Source organism: Seriola dumerili, unplaced genomic scaffold, assembly GCF_002260705.1.
Source record: "Seriola dumerili isolate Sdu_G_001 unplaced genomic scaffold, Sdu_1.0 BDQW01000052.1, whole genome shotgun sequence".
NCBI lineage: Eukaryota > Metazoa > Chordata > Actinopteri > Carangiformes > Carangidae > Seriola > Seriola dumerili.
This window is the reverse complement of record NW_019174307.1, coordinates 6914481-6940588: the sequence shown is the minus strand read 5'-3', so window position 1 is coordinate 6940588 and position 26108 is coordinate 6914481. Positions and strand designations below refer to the sequence as shown.

General features: G+C 39.7%; 2 protein-coding genes across 4 annotated transcripts in view; one reads left to right on the top strand and one right to left on the bottom strand.

The window, feature by feature from the left end:
• Positions 1–282: 282 nt before the first annotated feature.
• The window catches only part of LOC111218332 (general transcription factor IIF subunit 2-like), a 39104-nt gene continuing 13278 nt past the window's right edge, over positions 283–26108 (bottom strand). For all 3 annotated transcript variants that reach the window (XM_022740584.1, XM_022740586.1, XM_022740587.1), the window contains 4 exons: positions 4754–4835; positions 2793–2892; positions 1782–1925; positions 283–952 (listed from right to left, as the gene is read on the bottom strand). In XM_022740584.1, coding sequence (XP_022596305.1) covers positions 818–952; positions 1782–1925; positions 2793–2892; positions 4754–4835 — 461 coding nt within the window. In that variant the 3' untranslated portion in view covers positions 283–817. The remainder of the gene's footprint in view (positions 953–1781; positions 1926–2792; positions 2893–4753; positions 4836–26108) is intronic.
• kctd4 (potassium channel tetramerization domain containing 4) lies at positions 21753–23735 on the top strand. The gene has a single exon (XM_022740583.1). The coding sequence runs from the start codon at positions 22036–22038 to the stop codon at positions 22810–22812; it is 777 nt and encodes a 258-aa protein (XP_022596304.1). The 5' UTR covers positions 21753–22035; the 3' UTR covers positions 22813–23735.

Below are 26108 nucleotides of genomic sequence, written 5' to 3'. Positions count from 1 at the left end.
CCACAGTTGTCATAGTAACACTACTAGAAACGTGCACCATCAGTGGAAAAGAGTTTGCAGCCATTTTGTTTTTCTTTCTTTGTTTCTCTCAGATTCAGTGCTGCAGCTCCTGCTCCAAACTATAATACAACAGACATGATGTTTATTGTTATTTATTTTCTAAATGTGTAGAGGCCAAACTGGGAGGTGCCCATGGTAAACAGAGGAATTTTGACTCTTCAAACACAAGTGTAATTAATAACATAATTAACTGCTGCAATGTGTTGCAGTAGTTGCTGGGACTGAGACATTGTTACGGTCATTAGATCCACTTGTGCTTTTTCTACTTTGACACTTCAAATGTCTACTGTGATAAAAGCCATTCTACCAAAGATTTGATCGTTGGTTATCAAGACTCAGCAAGATTTATTCAGAAAGTAAAACATGTAAAATTCAAGATGGACAGACTTAAGTCAAGTTACTGTTTCACCATGCAAATTAAAACAAGCAAAACACAACTCTACAATCATCGTACTGCCCGTTTAGAAATAGAGACAGATACAAAGAAACTAAACATTCATATTGTGCTCATAACTTAAAGGAGAAAACCAGTGCTTTTGTCTTCAACATTTTTTACTTTTTTAAATGTTTTTTTTTTCCGCCTGCTTCCAGACAACCATAGGATATTCATTCCCCAACTTTGAAAAAACACCGATAACTACCAGCATGGCTGATAGAGTATTTCCCTGAAAAAACAGAATTCCTGGCAGGTGGTATCTGCTTTTTCTCATACAATGAGACATACACCAGTGAACGGGCTCAGAGGCCCTTGCTGGCACTAGGTGGTCTGCATCTCCTCCTCTTCCTCAGCAGACTGGTAGTGTCGGTACTCTGGCTTCAGTTCCCAGGTGCTTTTGTGAGCTCCCTTGCTGTTGTACGTCCCAATTTCCCTCATGATTTCTTTCAGGTAGGTCTGCACCGGACAGAGATTTACAGATGATTCAAACTATTCCTTTAACGTTTTGACCAGTTTTACACTCATTTTAATGGTGATTTCCCTGTGACTCTGCTTGTATTCACGCATTCAACTCTGCTTCACATTTTAACCTGCCTAGACCTTTCACTTCTGTAATGACAGTGCTGTTTGGTTTCATGAAGAAGCATAAATCCAGCACAACCTCATGTCTAATACTGTGCAGGAGCTGTGGAAGACACTGTCAGTACAAGAGCAGCAGACAATTCAGTAGTGCTGTGTGAGACTCTCCAACGACCACTGGATGTCTCTGTGGAGCTAACAGACAGCTCTGCTCTACTGATGAATAACAGTGTTTCAAGACTTTTCATAATGGGCATTTCAGTTACTTTAGTTCAGTTAATTTGAGCGTTAGCCAAGTGCTTTCGGAGAGAAGTGATGGTGTGGAGTGTATTGCAGCGTTTGACTCCTACTCAGCTGATGGTTATGCAATCAGATGCAATCAGAGGGAGAGGATCACCTCGAGGTCTCATCAGCACCTACACATTGCTGTTCTCTGAGAGCTGGAATGAATCCACTGCACTGTATCGATTCATCCCATGTTTGTGTGTGTGTGTGTGTGTGTGTATGTGTGCACATGCTGGCACAAATTTCAGGCACAACAGATAGTGTGAACAGGCATGAACATCATGCTGTGGGCGATTTGTTCAAAATTTAACAAAGGAAGGTGGATAGTGGGCAGGTGTATTGTTTTTTTTTGTGGTCCAGTTTTCTTGTTATATGTGTTTATTTATGTATGTGTGTTCATGTATGTGTGCATGCTGCTCACCACAGGTTGTCTGGTGATGTCCACGAGGTCCTTAATGTTGTAATACTGGTGCTTCTCAAAGGCAGAGAAGAGCATGTCCAGCACGACCTGCCGCTCAGCCCTCACCATCTTCCCCTCCGACTTCTTCTTCTTCTCATACTCCACCTTAGAATAGAGATGTTTGTTTAGTTAGTCTGTACTTATGCCCATGAAAAACACTGAATGTGAAGCTCATGCCTAATCATAATATAAGCATTTAGTTAATATGTTTGATTGCACTTTTTAAAAGTTGCACACGATGATAAAATCTGGCTATTATTCTTTATTATTTTTCTATATTCTTTTTTTCCCCACTTACTGGACTTGTAATTGTGTTGAACATATATCAAGTTGTGCTTCCATAAAGTTGGTGAACTTACAAGAAACATATTTTATTTCAAAGTTTTGTCAAAATCAAAGAGGTAAAGGCTGAGATGTTTTGACTTTTAGTCTCCAAAATAATGAATCAAATCAAATTGAGGTTGGATCACTCATTCCCACCTCAATTGAACTACTCTAGAATTAGGGTGTGACCTGACAGAGACCACTTCCTCTAAAGGGGTCACAGTGTGTTTGTTTTGCTACTGTTGCTGTGTTCAGATCTGCCCAAATGAACTGAACCAAAGGCTAAAACAAGCACTGTTCATCTGTTTTCACAGGAAGAAAAATACTAAAATTTCCTCTTTAAAAATACATTTAAAGAAAAAAGAGAACACCTTCAGAAGCTAAAATACCTGTTATGCCACTAGTGTTACAGCACCTTCAGGATCATATAATATCAAATTACACTGTATGGTGTGCAGTGATTCAGATGTTGTGTGACAGAGTTTATGAGACCTACAGATGACTTTTTATAGGTAAAATGTACAGGTCAACTCTGTAGCAACCTTCACTACCTCAGTCCTACAACTTTCTATCAATATTATCATGCTATCATTTTATTTTATATTAAACCAACTACACACACACACCCTTGCTGTTATTAGTTCTTACATTGAAATCGTGGTTGGCCACAGGCTTGAAGACAGTGGTGATGGCTCTTTCTAGCTGCTGTGAGAAACGCTGAGGCTTGGTGGACTCTTCAATCTGCAGCCTGACACACACACACACACACACACACACACACACACACACACACACACACACACAAAAAGAGAGAGAGACAAAGTTTGCTTTGTGTTTTCTGTGATCTAGCTTGATCTATGCTGACAGATGTGCCTGCTGGCACAAAGCAACTGTCAGCACCTTGAGGTTAAACTAACCAAATATACTGGCAGCTGCTTTTCATTTATTTTTTGTTGACTTTCATTCATCTTGACTGGGCCGCTCATTGAACATATTTTATTTAGATTGATGGTTGCATACAACAGCAAAGATAATTGGCTCGGAAAATGTTGAACTATGATCAGCTATGCAAATGAAGCTTTTAGTAAAGCTTACTGATGCATGAGAGACATTTACACACTTGTTTTTTCCTTTTCTCTCATTTAGATTTTTGTAGATGAGTCATATCTCATCCTCCATACTGTACGTTAATGAACACTAAATAAAAACTTTGTTTTGTATCTTGCAGCATTTAGAGGATAGTTTTTTGTCTTTCATCTTTAATATGCAAATATATGTGGCAAAATGCTTCATGTAATACATATAAATCATTTATCTACAGTAGAAAACATGTGGTGAAGCAAAACTGTTCATGAACACACACACACACACACACGCACACACACACACACACACACACAACCATGACAACGGACTATCCTGCATAGCCTGTAGCCTGCCATGATGCAGGAACATTTGTCAGCTGCCATCCAAATGGGAGATTATAAAACTGGAGTGAAAAGTGAAGACTTTCCTTGTCAAGTGTGAAATGAAATACATCTGGTTCATGTGTACTATACAGTAGACAAATATCACCACCATGTAACATCTAAGAAGAATCCACGCTAGATGATCTGCACATACACTTGAAAACACTTTTTTTTTGCAGGAGGATGACATAAGACGTTCACAGAAGAGTCTCTGTGAAGTTCAGAGACAACAACTTTTTATCCTGTAGTGTGTCTCGCTGATTGGATGGTTTATGTCATACTAAGTAAACTGTGTTGTATGTTTGTCTAGAAATGTAATGTAGCAATGCATCTGCCACAGTCATAGCTGTTGCTATAGCAATACCATCCTCTAAGTCTGGCTGGAATAACGAATTCCAATAAAGAAGTAGTTTAAAAAAAAGACAGAGTGAACTCGAGTGTTTAGTGTACACAAAAGAACAGTTGCAGTGATGGCCCTGTCAACGCATTAGAACTTCTCTGCTCCTGCTGGAATAAATTCGCAACACTTGAACAGATTTTGCGTCGTCCAGGGTTGAAAGAAACAAATTCAAAAAATACTACTCTGACAGTTTGGTTCATTTCTGTTGACATTTGTGTTTAATATACCCCAAATTTGATGAATAATTCATCTGTAGTCTGTCTGCTCCTTTACTGTAGTGAAAACACTACAGACTATTACAGACTGCATATTATTGATTTCAGGTGCATCATTAATATCAACTTTAGACCCCTACAGTGCGTTTGAGAGGTCATGTACATGAATACAATGACCATTCCTGACCATGTCAGGAATGTGCTTATATTTTAACCTTTAACAAATTTTGTTGAAATATTATGCTGTTATTTAGTGTCAATAAACACATGATGTACAGTAATGGTACTACAAAAAGATTTTTTCTGTTTCTCTTTAATCATATGAGTGTTGGTATTGTTGTTTTAATTAATCTGTAACATCAGTTTGCTGCATTCTAAAGTTTATTCTAACCCAGTGCCGCTATAAGGCAACCTAACATTTAAGTTCATCTGGATTGATTTGATGTAATCCTGAGATGTGTTTAGACCATTCGACCTTTTCAAACTACAGCGTTTCTGACACAAACAACTTCAAAGTTCACTCACTTCTTCAGCTTCATGTAGCTGTCGTTGACAACCGGTCTGCATTCAGCTCTGTGCACCACCATCCCCTCCAGACTGATTTCATCTACAACAGACACAGTGACTCAGCTGCTCAATCATCGTCCAGACACGTACACACAAAGTTTGTTGAAAACAAATGTAAAAGTCTTTGTTATCCACATTTTGTTGATATAAAACTTTTTAAATAACCTTATATACTATTTTGTCACCTAACATCACATCACACAATCTTGTTAATTGTCTTTTGAACCATTTCTCATAAGCATATACATCTTTACAATGCAATGAGAGGAATTGGTTCTCTATATATTATATACTGTATTTATTTCTTATATTTTTATTTATCCTTTTCTTTAAGGCTATAGGGTGGAGGGTGGTGCTGAGGGTGAGGTAGGGTGTTCATAAAATGGCACCATGGCAGGAATGAGGTTTTGGAAGAATTGGGGACATGCTGTGTGATGTGGGGACAAACAATACATATATTGATAGGATGCCATTTGCTGGATCTTCACAGAATCATTAAAGGATGTAGTAAAAGCAATACAAGTTATATCACAGAAAAGGGTTAAATTTAGTCTCAGATGTCTTCTGATCCTCCTCACTGAGCCAAAGTTAGCCCTGGGGGAGAAACAGAGCTCAGCAGAGTTGGGACAAAGTAGAAGGACAGCCATCTCTGCAGCACCATGGCCGTTTACCACAAAGGGCCACTGAGCGTTACTCCACATGAAGTCACACTCACAGCAGAAGTTCTCTGCACAAACAAGGAGGGTATTAATAATTAGGTGAATTGTGGGATCATGCTACCGTAGCCCTAAATATGGCAAAGCTGGCCTTGAGCCACGTGACATCAGATTTGACCTTTCATAAATACAATGCCACTTACAACGCTAGAGAGGCTTTATTAAAAGTCTCTGAAAGACTTTGAGCAGCCGAAAACCTGAACCTGCCCTGAACCCGAATAAAAATCTGTGTTCACATATGAGGACTGCAATTTACCAGCACTTTCCCATCCGATTTGACAAAGCAGGAGAAAATGTGCAAAGAATGAAGTTGCTCAAATCCGGGTGTGCACAGCTCACAGAAGCAGCCTCAAAAATACTTGTAGCTGTAATTAATGTCTGTGGTGGTTCTTCAAAAAGTAAAATACAATAAATTAACACGTACAACACACCATTTAGTTTTTTTTAACAAATGTGTTAAAATGTATAATTAGGAATGTTAGACTGATAAAATGCCACAAAACTGGGAAAAAGAAGTGTTCTACTTCAACCAGAAATCAGTGTTTTCATGATGGCATAAAATCTCATTTGAATGTGAAGAGCAATTCACACTTTTTGGGGGTATTTTTTACCTATTTTTCAATTGTATAAATCATGTGGTCCTAGATATTAATACATGAAAAGCATTAAGTCAGTACATTTCACCCTTGATCCTGTTATGGCCCACTCAGCCCTTGATAACCCATTCACCACTCACAGCTTGACATTTTCAGCCATTACTGATTCACCTTGAATATGGCCCTTTCATTTGTTGCATTTAGATTTCAAGCTGTTCTTTCATGAGGTGCTTTGGCCAATTATTTAACTGTCCAACCCACAACCTTTTTCCTAAACCATTTGAGGACTGGAGAGGACCACTCTTCTGCTCCTCTCCAGTTGTTATTGCAAGCCAGTCTCATTGTTTGTTTTTCTATTTGCAAATTTTGAGTTGACTGTCCAGGAGATGGTGGAGTCCAGTTGATGAGTGTTGGTGTTATATTGGCAACAGCTCTGTCTCTGTCTCTGTCTATTGTTGTATGATTTGGCATCTTTTGTATCTGGACACAAAAAAAAGGTCTGAGAAGCTGCTACATTTCAGACATACTAGTTAAAGAAAATCAGCAGACAGTGACAGAGTAAGTCTACAGAGAACTGTCGAGGTGAACAAACAGGTGAAGAGGCTTTGGTAAAGACCAGATTGACAGGCCCAGATGACCTGTGGAGAAAAGAGAGAGGCTGTCAAAGTTATTTTAACCCGCTCTTACAGAACAGTGTGAAATCCTGTAAAATCACAGTTAGTAAATCCTCTAGGGACACATGAAATTCCCTCCCTTGTCTCCATGCTTTCCTCACTCGCTTCTTTTGCTTTTGTCTTAGTCCCTCCCACTTAAAATGTGGGAGAGAAAAGAAAAGAAACGAAACTCTCTCTCTCAGGCGTCATCTGCTGCAACGTCAGTCTCTGATGACGGAGACACAGCAGGATCACCAGTCAGTCAGCCTAAAAAGCTCTGTGGCGTCTTTTGTTGTGTATCCGCTGATGATGTGATGTATTGTGCAGATAATAATAAGGGTGCACGTTACCACAGCTGAGGCAGTTACTGTTTTACTGAGGTCCTCCCACATGACAAAACAGAATGTAAAAAATACTTGTCACTGCTTAACGCAGCCGCACATACACAACTAATCTCTTTTCAGACTTTACAGATCAAAGTCAATTGAATCTAATGTACTTCAATGCTCACACTGGATTCACAAAGTCATTTCTACTAGCAGCAAAATATTTTTGTATTCATCAATTATTTATGTCTGCATTTATTAAATTTGCGCTTGTAAAGTCTCTATTTAATGATTTATGAAATAATGGGGATGGATAAATAATTTAGTGGCTTATACAAACTTGTTAAAAATAAGGAAATTAGTAATTTATTCTAAATATAAATCCACTGATGTTTATTGCTTTGTTAATGTTTTTTGTTTATCGGAATCATAGTTAACATATAGCCGCTGATTCTAATGATTTACCACATGTAAATAAGAAAACAAAATGTAGAAGTTGGGAATACTAAAACACCTCAGGTTGGTTTTGTTCTTCGTCAATCCATGATGGATCAATAAGCTACACTGTCCAGCCACTAACAGATTTGCTAGGGAAGATGATGCTATATTTTCATGCTCCTTATTAAGAGAATTAAGAGCACTGGAGCGTAGTGATGGTAGAGCTGGTTGCTTCCTAACACATAAATCAAGGAGCAAGGAACAATAAAATAAGAGAAAAGGCAAAACCCTATGTATTCATGATCCTTTTTGTTTGTGCAAACTGGGCGCAAACATTTCTTAAGCATCTCACCAGCTCTCCATGTGTGAGTGTGGTCAATGAATACCAACTAAACCAACTAAAAATACACTCAAATTCAACTAATAACGTTAAACTGCAGGGAGCATGTTGAGTGGTTATTTATGTTGACCCAGTATTTTTTTGGTTGGGAAAATAACTGACAACTTCAACTTCACTGTCCTGCACTGCTTTGTGATGGCCTTTTCTTTTCTTTGAAAGTTACATATTTTATTGTTCTATGAAATATGTGAATTCTTAAAGCAATGCCTAGTTTGATAGTAATTTATTCATCCCCTTGGGAAAATTCAGGTGTCCAGTTGCTGCCACAGTGTAGATTATCAAACCATCTACAAATAATACACAACAACTAAGATTAACAATAATAAAGATTAAAAAAAAGTAGGTGAGCATAATAAAAACAACTCTTAAAAATGTAAGAGTCCAGTGTTTGAGGCTGGTTGGATTTGTAGGGAGGGACAGAGGCTTTTGGATATTAGCCACTGGCTAAAGTAAGGTGTTGTGCAGCCTGATGGCCGTGGGAACGAAGGATCTCCTGAACCCATCTCACAGGGCAGTGAGATGAGATGTCTGCCTACCAGAATGTTGTGTAGGGGATGATCACTATTGTCCAAGATTACCTGGACCTTACTCCGTGTACATCTCTCCACCACAGTCCCCAATGAGCCCAGCCTCCTGCCAAGCACTGAGCCCTCCTCTGTCACCAGTTTGTGCAGCCGCCTAGTATCCTTGTCTTTTATGCTGGCCCCCCCAAAATGTGCAGCATTTCACTGCAGACGTCAGAGCACCTGAGCCTACTTATGAAATAGAGCAGACTCTGCACCTTTCAATAGAGGACATCAGTGTTCACAGACCAGTCCAGCTGGTTGTCTAGATGTTGCTGTTCTACTGATCATAGACTTATTGGTATTGGTAAAATGTTTCTGTTTTAAGTGGCTACTTGACTCATGGTGCTTGTTGGTAAACTTGAACCATCTTTCACAAAAAAAATTATAGCAGAAGTTATAAAAAAGAACTGCTGGTCCTTGCACTGACACATTTCCTTACTTATTGTCAACAAATCCCATAAAAAATAAAAACCAACAATGTGTTTGGAACTTCCCTCCCCTACCTCAGCCACACTGGTTCCTATTTAAGACATCAAGGACAAATTTATAGTTTAGTTATTATAAAAGGCTAAATACTTTCCTAAAACAGCTGGGCACTGTAGGTTTTAGCAAACATTACTCAAACAGGAGGGATTGGTGCATTTAATGGGGACTATTTTCATCCCCAGATTAATACACATTTGGTGCACTAGTGAGTATTTACAGCAGCAGCACAGAGTAAGTGATACTGACACAAAATAAACTACAACACCCAGGTTTATTGTAATGAAGGCACATGTCACACAATACAACAGTGTGGCTCATTTATGTATTTTGAATAGGTTTTGGAGTGGCACAGCCGAAAAAAAAAAATCAGGCTGTGGCTCCAGGAGCAGTACTTGTCAGTGGGATCAATTCATTGTTGGCTTTGCTCTTCTCATGGGATTTGTTGAGCAGCCTATTCAGTGTTAATCAAAGCTGAAGAAAAGCAGGTGCAACAGCCACGGTCACCATGGTAACCATCACATACCACCCGACATCACATGTCATGAAACATTCCATCAAGTGCCCACAAGGGTCCGCTTTTAATCTTGAGGCAACAAACACTTTGCAGTACATGTAACAGATCTCACTAATGTTCATCTTCGCCTTTTCCACAAATGGATACAATTATGTGCAATTATTGGCTGGTGAGTGCCAGAGCACTTTCCAGCAACATGTCCAAAAACACACCCACACACAAGAAACATGTGTGTACACATGCACAGGGCCAAATGAAAACCCTCTGAACAATTACTCAGAATATGATCGAAATCTCAATATGGCGCTGCAATTTTTTGATAACGGTAAAATGTGTCAGAACATATCTTTATAAATTAAGCATTGTGGTGCTACAGAGATGCCCAGGCCTACAAATCATATTCTCCAGACATAAGGGAATATACTTGTTTGATACAGACCCCAGGAAAAAAAATCACATCATCATATTCATATTTTTTTCAATGAAAATTAAATGCAAATATACAGTACCATTCCTACTAAATATGTGACTCACCACAAGAACAATATACATCAAAATAATCCTGTTTTTATTTTGTCACATATTTTTCATCCTCTACTACTAACTATTGCAAAACATGTTTTGCAATAGTTACAGGTAAACAAGGTCAAGGCCTTGAAGGAATAAGGACTACTTCCCAAACCCTTCAAGTCTTCCCGTTTCCTCTCTCCAGGATCCAGAGGGACACTGTACGTAAGAGAGAAGTGCCTTTCTAAACAAGGACAGACACACATACTGTAGACAAAGGGAGAACCAGCATCTGTTATGTACTGACCACAGCAAGTGTAGCTCAAGGCTTCTGTGTGGGAGGAACACTTGAGATAAATAGTAGATTCCTACACATTGGATTCACTATAAAACGCTTAAGTGCTAGAGCAATGTTGTGGTCCACAACTTTAGCAGACATTTAATACCTTAATTGTCCAACGCATCTGTCATTGAGGCTGGGCAATAATTTATTACTCTCTAACAGATGAAGAAAAGTCAGTGCTGAGATTTAACATCACACATCATCTTTTTTATTCCACACAAGGAATAATTCCTTGTCAAAACCTGTTGCCAACATTGTCGACATGCAACTTGAAAGCTGACAGTGTAGTCAGAGATTTGTGTGTGTTATTCTACTCATGATTAATACAGCCTTAAGCCACTAGCCTCAAGCAGAGATGAGCAAGCTACAGAAGTCTGGTAAACTCACGTCTTCCAAAGATTTGCAAACTTGTCGTCTGCAGCCTCAACTGACTAATTTATCTGACTTCATGCAGCTCCCTCTGGAGCAACAAAACACTATACATATGCAGTAGTTCTCCCCTACACCAGTAAACAGACTTTGATGTGTAAATAGTGGACTTTCTGTTAAAGAAAAACATAGAAGTCATTAACATAACTAGTCACATTCACTGTTCTTCTTGTACTTAGAATTTTCACAAATTCAACAGTGGTCCAGGTGTGTCATACAAGGGAAAAACTCTTGCTTGACTTAATTATGATGCCTTAAGATGAATTAATTTGGAGTTTAAATAAATCACAATTTGTAAATAAGAATAAAATATATATGAATAGATGAAATTTTATGTATCATTATCTGCTCAATGTGTCTTTATGACTTGTCAGTTTACTGAGAAGTAACGTTTGAGCAACAGATTTTATGGTTTGTAATACTCCATGTAATGCAGCCATTTTATCTTTTGTCAGCACGATTGCAAGATAAAAAGCAGAAGTATGGCATTCCCGTTATAAGGTTGTCTACCAGGAATGGGCGCTTGCCTGTATCAGAGTGGCTAAAATGCAGCACTGCGTCGTGCTGACTTTGTGCTGGCATTGCATTGACGTCCCTTGCGTTGCAGAACAAATTGAGCCCTTTTCAGCTTTGCTGCACCAACAAACTGGCTCCATTCATATGAATGACTGCATTTTTAGATTTTTTACACACAGGGCTTTTGTTGGCCTGAACACAGTCTGACAGCTGCCTCAGGTTTTAATGTAAGTTGCAGTACAGGCTGATATCCCCTGTTAATGCATCAATGCATTAATGTAACATCTCCTATAATGGCATTCTCTGAGAGAAACAGATCACCAGGTGCAATTCTGTGACTTTATTTCTGTTGTGGTTCAGCTCTGTGATGACACAGTCTTGCCAGCCGTTGAGAAAAGTTTTCATAGTTTCAGGGCCAGGTTGTATTTTCTGTCTAAAAAGGGGAAAATTTTGATCTGATGCTGCTGAGTGGCAGCTGCTGGTTATGATGTTCCCCAGTGAAACATGTTTGGATGTATATGTTTTGATGTCCTTGAACATAACAGCAGCAGAGAGATAACAGCCTATATGCACTTCACTCTGGGTTTTAGCTATTAGCACTCCTCTCACACACACACATGCACGCACACACACACACACACACTTGCTCTCTGCCTGCCCTTCGTGCTATACTATAAATTACAGAGGCCTGAGTTTAGTACAAATAGTGTGAAAAGATTAAAAAAAGCCAGTGCAAACACATACGACTATCTTCTGAATCTGAATGCTACTGAGTGATGATCCACAATCAGAATAAGACTGATCTGACAACTGATTAGCAATTTCTCAAGTAAATTGTGTCTTAAATATGACACACGGCCCGTCACGCTGTCAGTATTTCTGCCGCTGATGGGCGATCTACAGGATGGTTCAGGGATTCACTAAAACATTAGATGTTGGGTGGACCTATCCTTCAACTGATGTCACGACTCTTAGACCCTGCAGCTACAACGTCAATCACCTAGTATCCCTACTGCAGACTTCACTGTCCACTGGATGTGGCGAGGCAACATCAGGATAGTAAAAACGCCAAACATTCTCTGAAACAATTAAATAAATCTCAAAACAGTTGCATTTTAATTTTCCCTTGACCAATCAGGTAATCACTGCAGCTCTAGTTCAGATATTTCAGAAGCTGAGATTGATGAAAGCCAATCTCCGTGTGTGCCAGTTGGCCCTAATTAGCATAGGTAAACGCCCGAAAATGCCTCTTAAAAGGGCACGGGACTGAATTGTCATGTGCAGACACAGACAAAGAGAACCATAAGGAAAAGTTGAGGAAATGCCAAAACGAAAATCTAAAGACAGAGCACTAGAATCAAAATGCAAAAGGAACTTCAGTAGTTCTGAAGTGAAGGTACTGCTGCAGGAAGTGAGCCGCAAACGAGCGGTTAAGTGTTAATGTAGCGTTCATTTATTTTAAAAGACCATAATGCTTTGTAAAATAAAAGTTTTTTAAGAAATATCATAAATGACAAAAATATTGTAATTTAAATTATATAATATTATATAAGTGTAGAACAGAAGAAAACGCATAACCACTTATTTTGCTCAAACATGTCAGCACTCAAATGTGAGTAAGAGGGCTCGAGTGTGCGTAGATTCAAAAAAGAAAACATTGGTAAATGTCAGAATCTTCGTAAAAAGTGCGAAAGTGGGTTTTAAGAAGAATTTTTTTCTTAAGAATGGTTGGTCAATGAGGCCCATCGATCTTATGTCAACTTTCAATAAATATAGGCATTCAAATATATTCACATGGGAATTTCATGCTTCAGAGATGCTGCTCCAGCAAAATTAGGCCCGTCACATAAAGATAGTGGAGTGGAGAAAAGACCCTCATGCTTATGGAGGTCATCCACACATTGGCTGGATCATTTCCAGCATCTTGTATCTCATGGACATTAGGTTACTCTCTTAGGATGTCCAATCATTATTTATAAAAAGTTCTGTCTCTGAAAGAAATCTTTGTCTTTCTCCAAATTCAAATCTGCCATGAAGACAAACTGAAGATGTTCCGGTGAGACTGAATCAGACCAACTGATGATTATGAATTTGTTGATATTTTTCATGACCAACTCCTCCAATTACTCGTGAAATTAAGTGTACACAGTACAGAATGACTATTTCTCTATAAAACTACACTCAAAGACTGTACTTAGGTCCCTTTTCAATGTGAACACCTCAAACTAAAATCATCCAGCAGATTAAGTAAGGTCGCTTATCAAAGTGTGTCTTTTTAATACAAGGACATCAGGACAAGACCACTAAATTTAACCCAAATGGTAATACCAGCAACCAAAACACCAAAAAGCTATTAATAGGTGGTAAAATTAAAGGGAAATCAGGACAACATGCACGAATATGTAGATGGAAAGGTAAAACATGACATTTAAAGGCATTACATTTAGCTAATTCTTTAAGAGCAGAGAAGTGAAAAATGGCCGCATTAAGACTTCAAAGGGAGAGAGAGACAGATGCAAGGGTAAGAAGGTCAGTTGTCCACCCCCTCACACTCATCTCTTACCTCCATCTGCTCCGAGGCCCTCTCCTCAAAGTCCCGACCTTCCTAACGTTAAACACAACAAACAGCTTGCCGCCCACCACCACTGTGTCTGGATAAACTATCCCTCCTCATGTGTGTTTCAACATATAACCGACCACAAACACACAAAGCCTACACATACTTGAATTAAACCAATAAATACAAATACATAATAGCCATTTATCAGCATGCAACATGGATACTGCTCCTCAGTATTGTAAAACTATCACTGCCTAAAAGTTGCTCCTTTTTCTTTTCAAATTTTACTAGCCTTAAGCTCCTTTTTTTTCTTACAAACACGATCTGACCCATTGCATAAGCTGCCTCTGTTGCTGTGCCTGAGGCTACTTATGTGAGCCTGGCTCTCTTTGCTCTGACATCCCTCTCCAATAAGACTTGTGGTATGATTTCAATACTTCTCTAACACAACACTCTTACCTGTGATTTCGATTGACATCTGACCATCGAACCCAGTGACCTCCTAGTTATAATGCCAATGTTGGGTGGTTTTAGCTCTCAGGAATAGTTTGTAAGTCCTTTTGAATGTCATGGGACCAGGGGTATAAATAACGTGTACACACAAAAACCCTGAACACGCCATTTCCCACACGTGAACAGGTATTTATAAAGACAGATGGTGCAGTGAGAAGGCATACACATAAACCAAACATACACATGGTTTTCTAGAGCCAGCAGCAGGTGATGCTGGTGATGATGAGGTGGAAATGGAAATATATAGTGAGACATGGAATCTAATCATAAAGCATTGTTTGTTTAGGTTCTTAGCCAACTTCCCTGATTGTTTTACTTTTGTAGTCTATACACCATCTGTACAGTACCCATCAAAGAGGCATATACTGTACTATCCAATAGAATACAAAACTGAGGATGATTGGTATTATATATGGGAAAGCCAGACTAGAGGACTAGTCACACCACCATTTAAAACAGCAAAATGTTGCAGCAATTTCCATTAATTGCAGTGGAATCACTGGCTAAAGAGATTGCTAAAGAAACAGTGAAAATACATGGAATTGTTAATTGCTGTTCTGTTATGTTGTAACAACTGGGCAAGATCCCAGACAAACACAGAATGAATAAATAAACTGCATGCAGAAACTGACCTTTATCCCATGACTACAACATATGTAAAAAAAAAAAAAAAAAAAAAGACGCATTGCAACTTGATACTTGTGTGATTATTTTAATCATTCTAATCATTTAAAATTAAGGCTTTATTTTATTTCCCTGTGTTTATGAGCTTTTCATTTTATCCGTTATAAGGCTGTTTAAAGTTTGTTTGAAATGAGCTATGTAAATGACATTAACTTTCTGCTCTCACTGCTAATGATGGTTTAAAGGTAACTGTGATGAGGTAATAATACAGGTACTATAAATAGCCGCTGCCACGCGCATAATGACAACTGTTCTGCCCTCGTCCAAGAACCTTGGTGATACAGCACAACTGGTGAAATGGCACCAACTCTTTGCTGTTCCTTTCAATGACAGGTCTAAAGACTAGTAGAGCTGACAGAAGTACTGGTGTGCAAACAGGGAGTGCCTACATACTACATCAACATACTAACTGTGGGAATGAAAATCAGGTTTGTGCATGTATGTATGCTCTGTTTGATAAAACAAAAATGTATGCACACAGGCTTTTAGAAATCTGATTAAGATTATTGTTCCTTTGTCCTACACACACGCACGCACAAAGAGAGCCTTGTCCATTCCTGATGACAACAAGGAAGCAATTGGAGGGGGGGTGAGTCAGTGATTGGATCTCCAAATATAATTTTCCATTAGAGCTCATCTCTACCAAGCCCAGAGGCTGCTTCATTAAGGAGCTTTAATGATTCCATTCATTAACTCTGAAGTGATTTTCCGACGTCTGTAACTTCAGCCCACTTGTTTTGATTCTAACATGGATCTCCATCCATATGAAACACAGAAAGTCCTACTAACACACAAATGACTGGTGAACAATTTAATTACTACTGGATTTCACAGGTGTAAGTCTATTTTTCACCCTTAAAACCTCATTGGCAGTTTGCAAGGTTTTAAAAATGGTGTATTATGGGTTTTAAAAAGGTTTGAAACAGGAATACGGTATATTTTAGGAATACAGAACTATAATTCATTAAAGGACTACAGAAAATTGTTTTAAAAACAGAGCCTCAAAGAGTAAGTATCTCAAAGACCAGCCTCATGACTTCAATTTTTTTTATGTTTGACTTGCAATGACTTTATTGTGCTGATTTCGTGGTAATATCATGTCACCTTTGCCATCTTTTCCTGAAGGATGACAATGAAAATATCTCTTGAAATTTATTGTTATATCCTTGACATTTTTGTTTTTGTATATAATATAATATACTCCTTCTCATAACATCAAATTAAAAGTAGACAAAATGAGTGAGATTCAGACAGAAAAATTAATAATCAACTTTTTAATGTTTTGAGCATTTTAATGTGACAGTAGTTACATTAAAGCTGGGGACACTAATAGCTCTTTAAATATGTGATGGTTTAACTTTTGTTTAAATAGTTCAAATAATTACTAAATATTACACCAGTTTAATGATTTGTATTGCACATATTAAAAACGATAATAATAATAATAAGGCTAATATCTCAAGTTTATGACTCATCTAACCTGCCTGTAGTCTGGACTCACTGTTAATGTTGTATTTGAGTCTTTTACCTGTGACATCATACCTAACTTTTTGGGTTAGAGTACTTTACCCCTGACACACACACACACACACACACTACAATACAATACAATACAGTAGACAGACTTCCATAATGAATTAAGCAAAAAAGACTGACAGCTCAGAGCTAATACAATTCCCTATTTTAAGTGGTTGCCATGCCAGCTTCACAGCAGTCAGTGGCTCCGTGTTACACCACAAGCTCTAAGAGCAGCTCTATGAATAATTCACCACCTTTAAGAGAGAAGGAGAGTCCTTGCTCACAGCATTTTGGGAAATTTTCATTCAAATGTCCTGAGCTGTCAGTAAAGAGACGCAACAGCTGTGACAAACAGATTCTCACTGACTTTGAAGATAACAATCTTCCTCAATCAGCCAGTTTTAATGAACAGGAGGCAGAAAGCAGGTCAAACCTCCCACAATCCTCTCTGCTGCATCTTGGCCTCGTTTGCAATTCCAATCGAGTGTTGTTGATGATGATACCACTAATCACTTATGATTAGAAAATCGCTGCAGAGGCAGAGAGCTGTCGCTTTGGGACTTCTCCCAGATAAACACACACAGCCACAGAAAGAAAAGCAGCATTTGAGTATCAAATATGACTGTAGTCACTGCGTTTGAAGTGCATTTCAGTTCAAATGAATCTTCAATTGTTCCCAATACTCTTCTGCAATAGCTCTGATGTGTAACTGGATGATAACCTCTTGCACAAATGTAACACACCTGTTGCTAACTGTTTGTGTTAAGAAGAATAAGCAGTCCACAGAATCTCATTAATTTAATGCTAATTTTGTTCTAATTCATTATTGAGGGGAAATGAGAAGGGATGACTTTCATGAATGTATTAACTCTCAAATTCTGAAAATGTTTCTGTTGTATTGGCATATACAAAAACAGACATGTTTGTGTGTACGTTATGTGATCTGGGACAAAACTTATCATACTGCTAAAGGTAACATTTCGGATCAAAGATCATAGCTAAAATCCCTCACTTTTCATCGTACTCACAAGCTTAAGAATAAAAGCTTGTAAAATGTATTTTGCTCATTCTAAATGCAAATTTATGCACTGAGGAGCTCTCAGTTTGATTATGAGTTGTCTGTCGGAGAGGAGGCCACCTTCTGAGGCGTGTTTTGGAATGACTGTACAATTATCTCACTGAATATGTTCTATTAAGAAATACATACTGTATATTTCAGAATAGGGTCATTTTAGCCTCTTTGAAGAATGGGTCCAGAAAAATATAAACATTTCTTCCTTTTTCATTTCTGTTGCTAAAAAACAGGTGCAAGTAAAAGCACCTTCATTTCCACACCTACTTTGCATTTGAACGGACCCCTCAAGTGAGATCTAACAGACTTTAAAAGGCGAGATCGTTGGTGCCAAGAGGGCAGACCTGAGCATCACCAAGACTGTACAGTTACAGGGCTTTTCTCAACACAAGACACTTCTTCTTCTTGCTAAGTGCCTTGGTAGAAGTAAGTGTGATTTCAGCAAACAGAAAAATTAATCACCAGCCTGTACAGCTACTGCTGAAGCGCTTGTACTAGAGTCCAGACCTTTTTCCACACTTCTATTTTTTTTTTTTTTTTTTTTTTTTTACAAATGATTTCAAGTCAAATTACACAATGGAAATAACGACAAGGGGATGAACTAACAGAGAAATGGCAATACCACAATTAATTTATAAAAGCCGTTTAAAATCTACAAATTAGGGAACCCATAATAATATGGGTTGAATTTATTAAGGTAATTTGAACGAAGACATGTAAAAATAAATCTGTAAAAAAAACGAAAAACATTCCAAATAAATTAGAAATAATTTAAAATGTAAAACGAGATACAACCGCTTGAGGCAGACGGCCGCCCACCATGAGCCGGGATATGCTCAAGGTTCTACCCATTAAAAGGAATGCAAATTCACTGGCATTGATTCTCTAGTGTAAAAAAACATCTGAAGTAGGTTACAAATCATCTGCACGAAAATATTTCTGCAGCAGAGTTGTTGGAGACATACATAAACAACAAACATTAGTGTGCAGGTTTAATGTGCAAGTTAATATACTGTACAGTACAGTGAATTTAACATAAGAGCATGTATTTTGTGCTGTTTTCTACCTCTTCCCTCATAGTTTTTGTAATTTCCATAATAGAAACACAAAGAAACATGAAAAAAAACATGGCAAAAAGCATGTGGTACCCAACGACCTATGAAACCTGCAGTCAGTAAGTGACTTGCATGATATAAGGTAGAAAAACATTGATGGAAAGATAGGGGTCTTTTTAAAATTGATGATAGGTTTTAAAAAAATGTATTAACTCACTGTGTGATTGCTAAAGCAGCCAGACAAGCACTCACACTCCCAGTAGATACATAGAAAGCATCTCATGCTAGCTAATACAATACTAACACAAGACTGGAAGACTATGCTACATATCATTCACTACTACAGCCAGGCAACATTAGGTTATGTGGACAAGGCCAATGAGTTCCACCTGTTCTACAACAGGTTTTACACAGCCTCAGCCATTCTCTCTCCCACTGCTTCAGCTGCAGCTTCTCCTACGGCATCTCCTTCACAACCTGACACTGCAGCTGCAACTCCCTCCACAATGGGGTCAAGTCTCCTGTCCTTTACAATGGAGGAGGGGAGGGCAGAGCTCAAGAGGCAGGAAAGGCAACAGGCCTGGATGGTGTGTGTCCGAGGCTGTTAAAGGACTGTGCAGTCCAGCTGGCTGAGCCTCTCCAGAGGATTTTTAACTTAAGCCTACAAACAAGGAGGGTCCCGGTCCTGTGGAAAACATCATGTCTTGTTCCGGTCCCTAAAGTAGGATGACCAGCTGAGATAAATGACTACAGACCGGTGGCCCTTGCATCACACGTAATGAAGACCCTGGAGCGGCTGCTTCTCCACCTTCTGAAGCCACAGGTTGAACATGCACTTGACCACCTACAGTTCGCCTACAAAGAACATATTGGAGTGGATGATGCCGTCCTTTACATGCTCTGCCGGGCCTATTCTTACTTGGATGAGCCAGGTGGTTAAATGAGGATTATGTTTCTCAAGTGCATTTAACACCATCCAGCTCCCCATTCTTAAAAACAAGCTAGAAGGGATGGGGGTGGATCCCTGCTTCACGTCCTGGATTGTGGATTTCCTGACAAGACAACCACAGTACGTCAGGCAGGGTAACTGTGTCTCAGGGACAGTGATGAGCAGCACTGGGGCTCCACAGGGAACTGTTCTGGCTCCAGTCCTGTTCACCCTGTATACGGCAGACTTTAAATACAACTCTGAGTCCTGCCACATCCAGAAATACTCAGATGACAGAACTATTGTGGAGCGTATCAGGAATGGGCAGGAAAAGGAGTACAGGGATCTGACGATGGCCTTCAGTGAATGGAGTGACAAGAACTGCCTCCTTCTGAACATCTCCAAGACCAAGGAGATGGTCATCGACTTTCGGAGGTCTAGGCCCACCCTTCAGCCAGTCAACATTCGAGGGAAGGACATTAAGGTGGTGCACACACAAATACTTAGGTGTGCACCTGGACAGTAAACTGGATTGGTCCCTGAAGACAGATGCCATCTACTGGAAGGGGCAGAGCCGGCTCTTTTTCCTCAGGAGGCTCAGGTCCTTTGATGTTTGCAGTGAAATGCTGCACATGTTTTATCAGTTAGTGGTGGCCAGTGTGCTCTTTTATGCTGCAGTCTGCTGGGGCAGCAGCATGTCCAACATGAACACAAGGAGACTGGACAAGCTGGTAAAAAAGGCTGGGTCTGTGCTTGGCAGGAGTCTGGACTCACTCAGGACTATTGTGGAGAGACGCATGCAATGTAAGATGGAGGCCATCTTGGACAATACCAACCACCCGCTCCATAAGATTCTGGCAGGAAAGAGAAGCAGCTACAGCTGCAGCAAACATCTCATCTCACTGCGCTGCAGAACAGAGAGGTTCAGTAGATCCTTTGTTCCCACTGCCATCAGGCTATACAACACCTCAGCCAAAGGAAGTGGACTAATCTAATTATTATTGTTTATTTATTATTAACTGTTTTTATTATTATTATTATTATTACCAACAATGAGCTAATGGACACATTCATTTAAATAAATAAAGTATCTATCCATCTATCTGCATCTATCTACTATAGCCATTTGAATGATCATTTCTTCAGTTTTGAGATCAATTACTCTCTCTGCTTCCATGACATTATGATCAGGACTCTGGGAGGCCAGACCATCTGTTGCTCCTTGTTCTTCTTGAAATGGATGTTTGTGTATCTTTTACGCAGCACTACACATAACATGTAACATGAAATGTGTTGTACGCATCCGCAGTTGCACTAGCAGAGACACAGTGACGTGAAACACATACACAGTAGTGGAATGAGTCGTTAGTACCAAATTACCCGTCTAGTGCCGTTCCCTGAGGGGGGGAATATTATTCAAAACCTGTCCTTCATGACCAGACCACCATCGACTGTAATTAGTCCATTTCCACAGCCGCCCAAAGCCAGCGCACGTATGCGTGTGCGCACACACACACACACAAATCAATGCACAGGCAACATTTGCTAAGACAGAGGACTGCTTGTTACTCTGCAAAAAGGAAAACAGGATATTTACATAAATGCATTTTCCTGTTGCTTTCATTTACATAAGTAAGACTAGCAGGCTACTTCTCCCTGTCATAAGCAGAGATGACACAAAAAGAGCATGCCGGTAAACCCCTGAATTAAACTGGATTCCTTTTCAAACAGATTCCAGTTCACATGAAGTGCTGTGTGGTAAACAGATGGATTTGGCTGCAAAAGGAGTTTCATATTCAGACTGAAACAAGCTGCGACAGTTTCACACCAAAAATGATGGAAGCAACCCTCCCTCCATCTGGTGACAGGAGGGAGTGTGGGTGTGTGTGCATTTGTGGGTGTGTGTGCATGTGTGCGTGTGTGTGCTAATTGCTAGAGCTCAGCTCCACACCTTTTTTATCAAAGATAATTAGGGAAAGAGAGCAAGAAAGAAAAAAAGCTCCTGGAGTCTTCAGTTGTTTGCTCACTCTCTCTCCTCCCTGCATGTGACGCTGTGTGTGCCCACCCACTCCTGAGGGGGAGAGAGACAGAGAGAGAAGACAGGGAGAGAGAAGAGAGAGAGAGAAGCGAGAGGAGGAGGGACACCGAGCAGCACAGAGAGCCAGTCTGTTTTCTGCTCCTAGTTCACTGTAGCTCTTCTGCCAGACAGGACTCACCCATCCACCATCACATGGTCTCAAACACGTTCATTCTCACTACACGACAGCTGACAACACCTTTTCATTTTCTCAGCAGTAGCACATACTCACACAGCCAGATCCAAAAGAGGGTGAAAAAAGAGGCTTGATTTGTACTGCACACACACACGCAAACACCAGCTCTGAGGAGGCTGGGTCGAGGCTGGAGACGGTGACTGGAGAATGGAATGGAACCTCAGAAGGATGGAAAGTGAACTGAGGCACATCAACCCAGACCTGCTGCAGCCCAGCAAGAGCTTCAAGAAGCCCTCCTCAGGCACCATCACCCTCAACGTAGGGGGATTTCTGTACACTGCCCACCGGACCACACTTGCCAAGCACCAGGGGTCCTTTCTGGAAGAGTTGGCCAACGGTAAGAAGCCAGTTCAGCACACCGACTCCATGGGCAACCCATTCATTGATAGAGATGGTCCAGTTTTTCGCCATGTGCTCAACTACCTGCGAACCGGAGAGCTCCAGCTACCTGACGACTTCCGGGAGGCGGCCCTCCTGCGACGGGAGGCCAATTTTTACCATCTGAGTGAACTGGTGGAGGCCGTGGTTGACTGGGAAAGTCAGAGGGCAGCCCAGCGAGAACCTGCCTTTTTGGAGGTGACAGATAGCCATGAGAGGTCGCAGGGCCTCAAGGTGTACTGCAGTGACCCCGGCTTTATCGACAAGGTTAAAGGGCGGCTGGTTCAGATCTCCAAGAGCCGCCTTGATGGCTTTCCGGAAGAATTTGTGGTGTCATCCAACGTGATCCAGTTCCGACACTTCATCAAGTCGGAGCCCGGCTCACGGCTCGTTCTGAAGGAGGACAGCACATTCTTGTGCACGCTTGACTGTCTGAAACTAGAGACGGTGATGCTAGCATTGAGATCAGGCTTCAAGCTGGTCACCAGCCTCGACAGCAGCAAAGGCTCCGTGGTGGCAGCTGAGGCGCTGCATTTTGTCAAGTAGGATGGAAGCAATCAGAGAGAGGAGGAGAGGGAGAGGCAGAGAGAGAAAAGAGTAGTGCCTGATTCCATATCCACCCTGCTAATGTGAGGCATTGGCTTGAAGATCTTGTAATATGTAATGTGTCATGGGTGGGAGAAGGAAAACAGGTAGATTGTACTGTCTAACAGGACAGTCTTTATATCTTTACTACACAATGTTGACTTACAAAAATATGATTTGATAAGTTTTGGGTGATTTTTATCAAGAGAATGGCATGTTGACATCAATCTTTGCACTGCTTTGTAAGCTAGTATAGAATAATCCAGATCAATTTAGCATTTATGTTATCTAAATTGAATGTGATGAGATGTAATACAAAAAGTAATTGTAATGTGAAAGACAAACCAACTGTGAATCCTTCCATAGAGAAGACGAAGGGATCAAATTGAGATTCTGAACATCGACAGCTTTATCAGTGGATTTGTTTCTGTATGAGAACTGCTTCTGCTGCTTTGTCAACAGCTGCAAAAGCCCTCAAAACCAGCCGTGATGTGCACTGTTGTGCCATTCAGCTTTTACTACAATCTGTGCGTGTGTGTGCGTGTTGCTATACACTGTGTGTGCTGTGTTTAGCTGGTTTAATAGCTTGTGTTTAGTTTATTAGCCTTTCTGGCGCCTGGAGGGAAAAAAACAGCGCACTGATGTTGTTCTGGTTGTACTAACAAACTTCACATCCAAATCACACCGAAGCAACATGAAACTGTTTCTCACATTATGTCAACAAGTTGAGTTTAAGTGCAAAGAACCGTGAATATTGTAAGGGCTTTGAATCTAGCATGATGCATGTGCACTAAATAAACTGTGTGTTTGTTAGTGCTGTGAGCCTCTGTGAAGCCAGTGCCACAACAATGCCTATTACTTTTCAATGTGAATATTTTACAAATAAAAATGACACTGAAACCATTGTTTCTAAGTATTTTATATGGAAACGTCTGTGTTTTATTCTTACTATGAATTTCAGTAGAGGAAAGAAAATTTATAGCTTATGATACTCAAAAAATAATGCCTTTCTGTTGGTTTGGAAATATTTTGGGTCCATTAGAAGAATGAAGGATGGGCTCTGTTACATCCTGTGATAAACCACAGGATGTAACAGATTTGAAGCCAGACCAAACTAGATGGTGAGATCTTCTTCTCACTTTGTCCCATCACTTTTATTGTTGCTGATCCTGTCTTTTTAAATTATCTCTAGCAAGGTCCGTAACTAGAGAAAATATAAACACAACAGTCAACACTTGTCATTTTGACATCACTGTTTACAGGTGCAACAGAGTTAATCATACCCCCACAGTGACAGTGAGTGTTGGGGAAAAAGTCAGTAAAACAAGTCTTCTCTGCCTGGTGTAAAATTCATCTTTAAAGTGATGAACTGCATTGAACTTTTAGTAATCTGGCATCGGACTTTCTGAATTCATCTTAAAGAATAATCAATTATCAAAAATGTCAACCAATTGTCTTACAGGAATCCTGCAGGAACTATCACCTTTTCTAGCTTGACAAAGTTTGTTGTCTGACAGTATTGGCTTATACTTACAATTAGTCATAGTCGTTATGAAATTAATCTATAAAAAAATAACACTTACAATCGTCATGCAACAATGTTTGAGCCGAAAACCAGCTTCTTAAAAGAGTAAGTGGTAGTGGCTCGCTTCCACTATAAAGCAGCAACTCCACCTGCAGAAGCCTTTAGGGAGTGCTATCAAATCCTCCCAGATCCAGTAAAGATATATAAAATAGGCCAGTCTGTGAGATAAATGCTGCCCTTTTCCCTCAAGGAGGACCTCTTTTTATCTCTCTGCATTGCACTCTGATGTGTGTCATCACTCTGCTCACTCTTAAAATTAGTTGAATTAGTGGACAATATGTTTATACCCCTCTACTGATTATTTTTTGTGATGAATATTTTCCCCATTTAAGTTGATGCAGGAATGTCCTGAGCTTCTGATATCCGCAATGAACTAGTTCAGACAGAAAAAAAATAGGAACAAAGTTGTCTTTGTCTAACTAAAGTATTTCCCCACCACAGCTTTGATTTTATCAAGTAAGAAGGATGTGTACCATAGACTAGATGTAACAAAATTATTTACAATTAGCGTTGATAATAATGACAGACAGTGGCACAGACAGTAAATAAATAAGTGATTAATCATATTATTCTAATACAAATCTAATGAAAAGAAGATTAAAATATCTCTCCCTGAATTAGAAGAAATTAGTAGAAAATAACATAATTAAATGAGTAGTCCAGTAATGAATGCACTTCCACAAATATACCAGACATATTGAAAAAAAAAAAGAGGGATCAATATCAACACACAGAGGCAGAGATATAACAATTTGTAGTCTATTGTGAGTAAAGATACAAAATGCTGAATCCCACATTTCCTATAATGCAGCTCAATTGCAGCTTTCAACAGACTTCCCATGCCAGGTAAATGCCCACATCTTTCAAAAACTATGCCCCAGTTTGAAACACAAGGTTTCTGCCCAAACTGACATAATCTAAAATAATCCTGATGACATCAACATGAAAAGTTTCCTCAGATATACAGAGGACATTATGCAATTATTTTCACAGGCTGAATAAAACTCTCTTTGACGAAGCAATTAAATACATACCTTAAGTTAAGAGCTAAATAAACTAAATAAATTTCACCAAGCACATCATAAATCAATTGGTTGATTATACTGGGTCACAAAAAAACACTATATAAAAGGTGCAATGGCTATGTTTAAGGCCGAAAAAGCTGTTTTGGCAGTGGATGACATTGCCAGTGCCAGAGCAAATGCAAAACAAATCTCGGCTGGTTTATGTCCAAACAATGTGAAGCACGGCTGCGTCAAGATCCATTTATGGAAACTGGTGGGAGTGGAAATGTTTAAATGTATTAATTCAAAACACTGAAATGCATTCATCTCCTCAAGAGTTTATTCCTGCCACAGTGAAAAAGCCTCTTTTAAACAATTTTATTTGCCTCTTGCTGGAACTTCAACTATGCAGAGTTGCCTTGTAAGTTGCCTAGTGGAGAGCAACAATCAGCCACCTTTGAATGAACAGCATATCTCACTTTACCTCTAAGTGTGATCCCCCTCCATGGCGACTGTAACCATCTGCTCCAAACCGCCAGCCCAGCAGCCACCACCCCCATCATGACTCATACACCCACATCACCTTCTGACATCAGGCGAGCCTCATCCAAAGCCCACCCCTCACAAAGACAGACAACAAACATACAATGCACATGTAACACCATGTG

Coding starts and splice junctions, on each gene's coding strand:
- kctd4 (XM_022740583.1), top strand. CDS start 22,036: ATGGAATGGAACCTCAGAAGGATGGAAAGTGAACTGAGGCACATCAAC.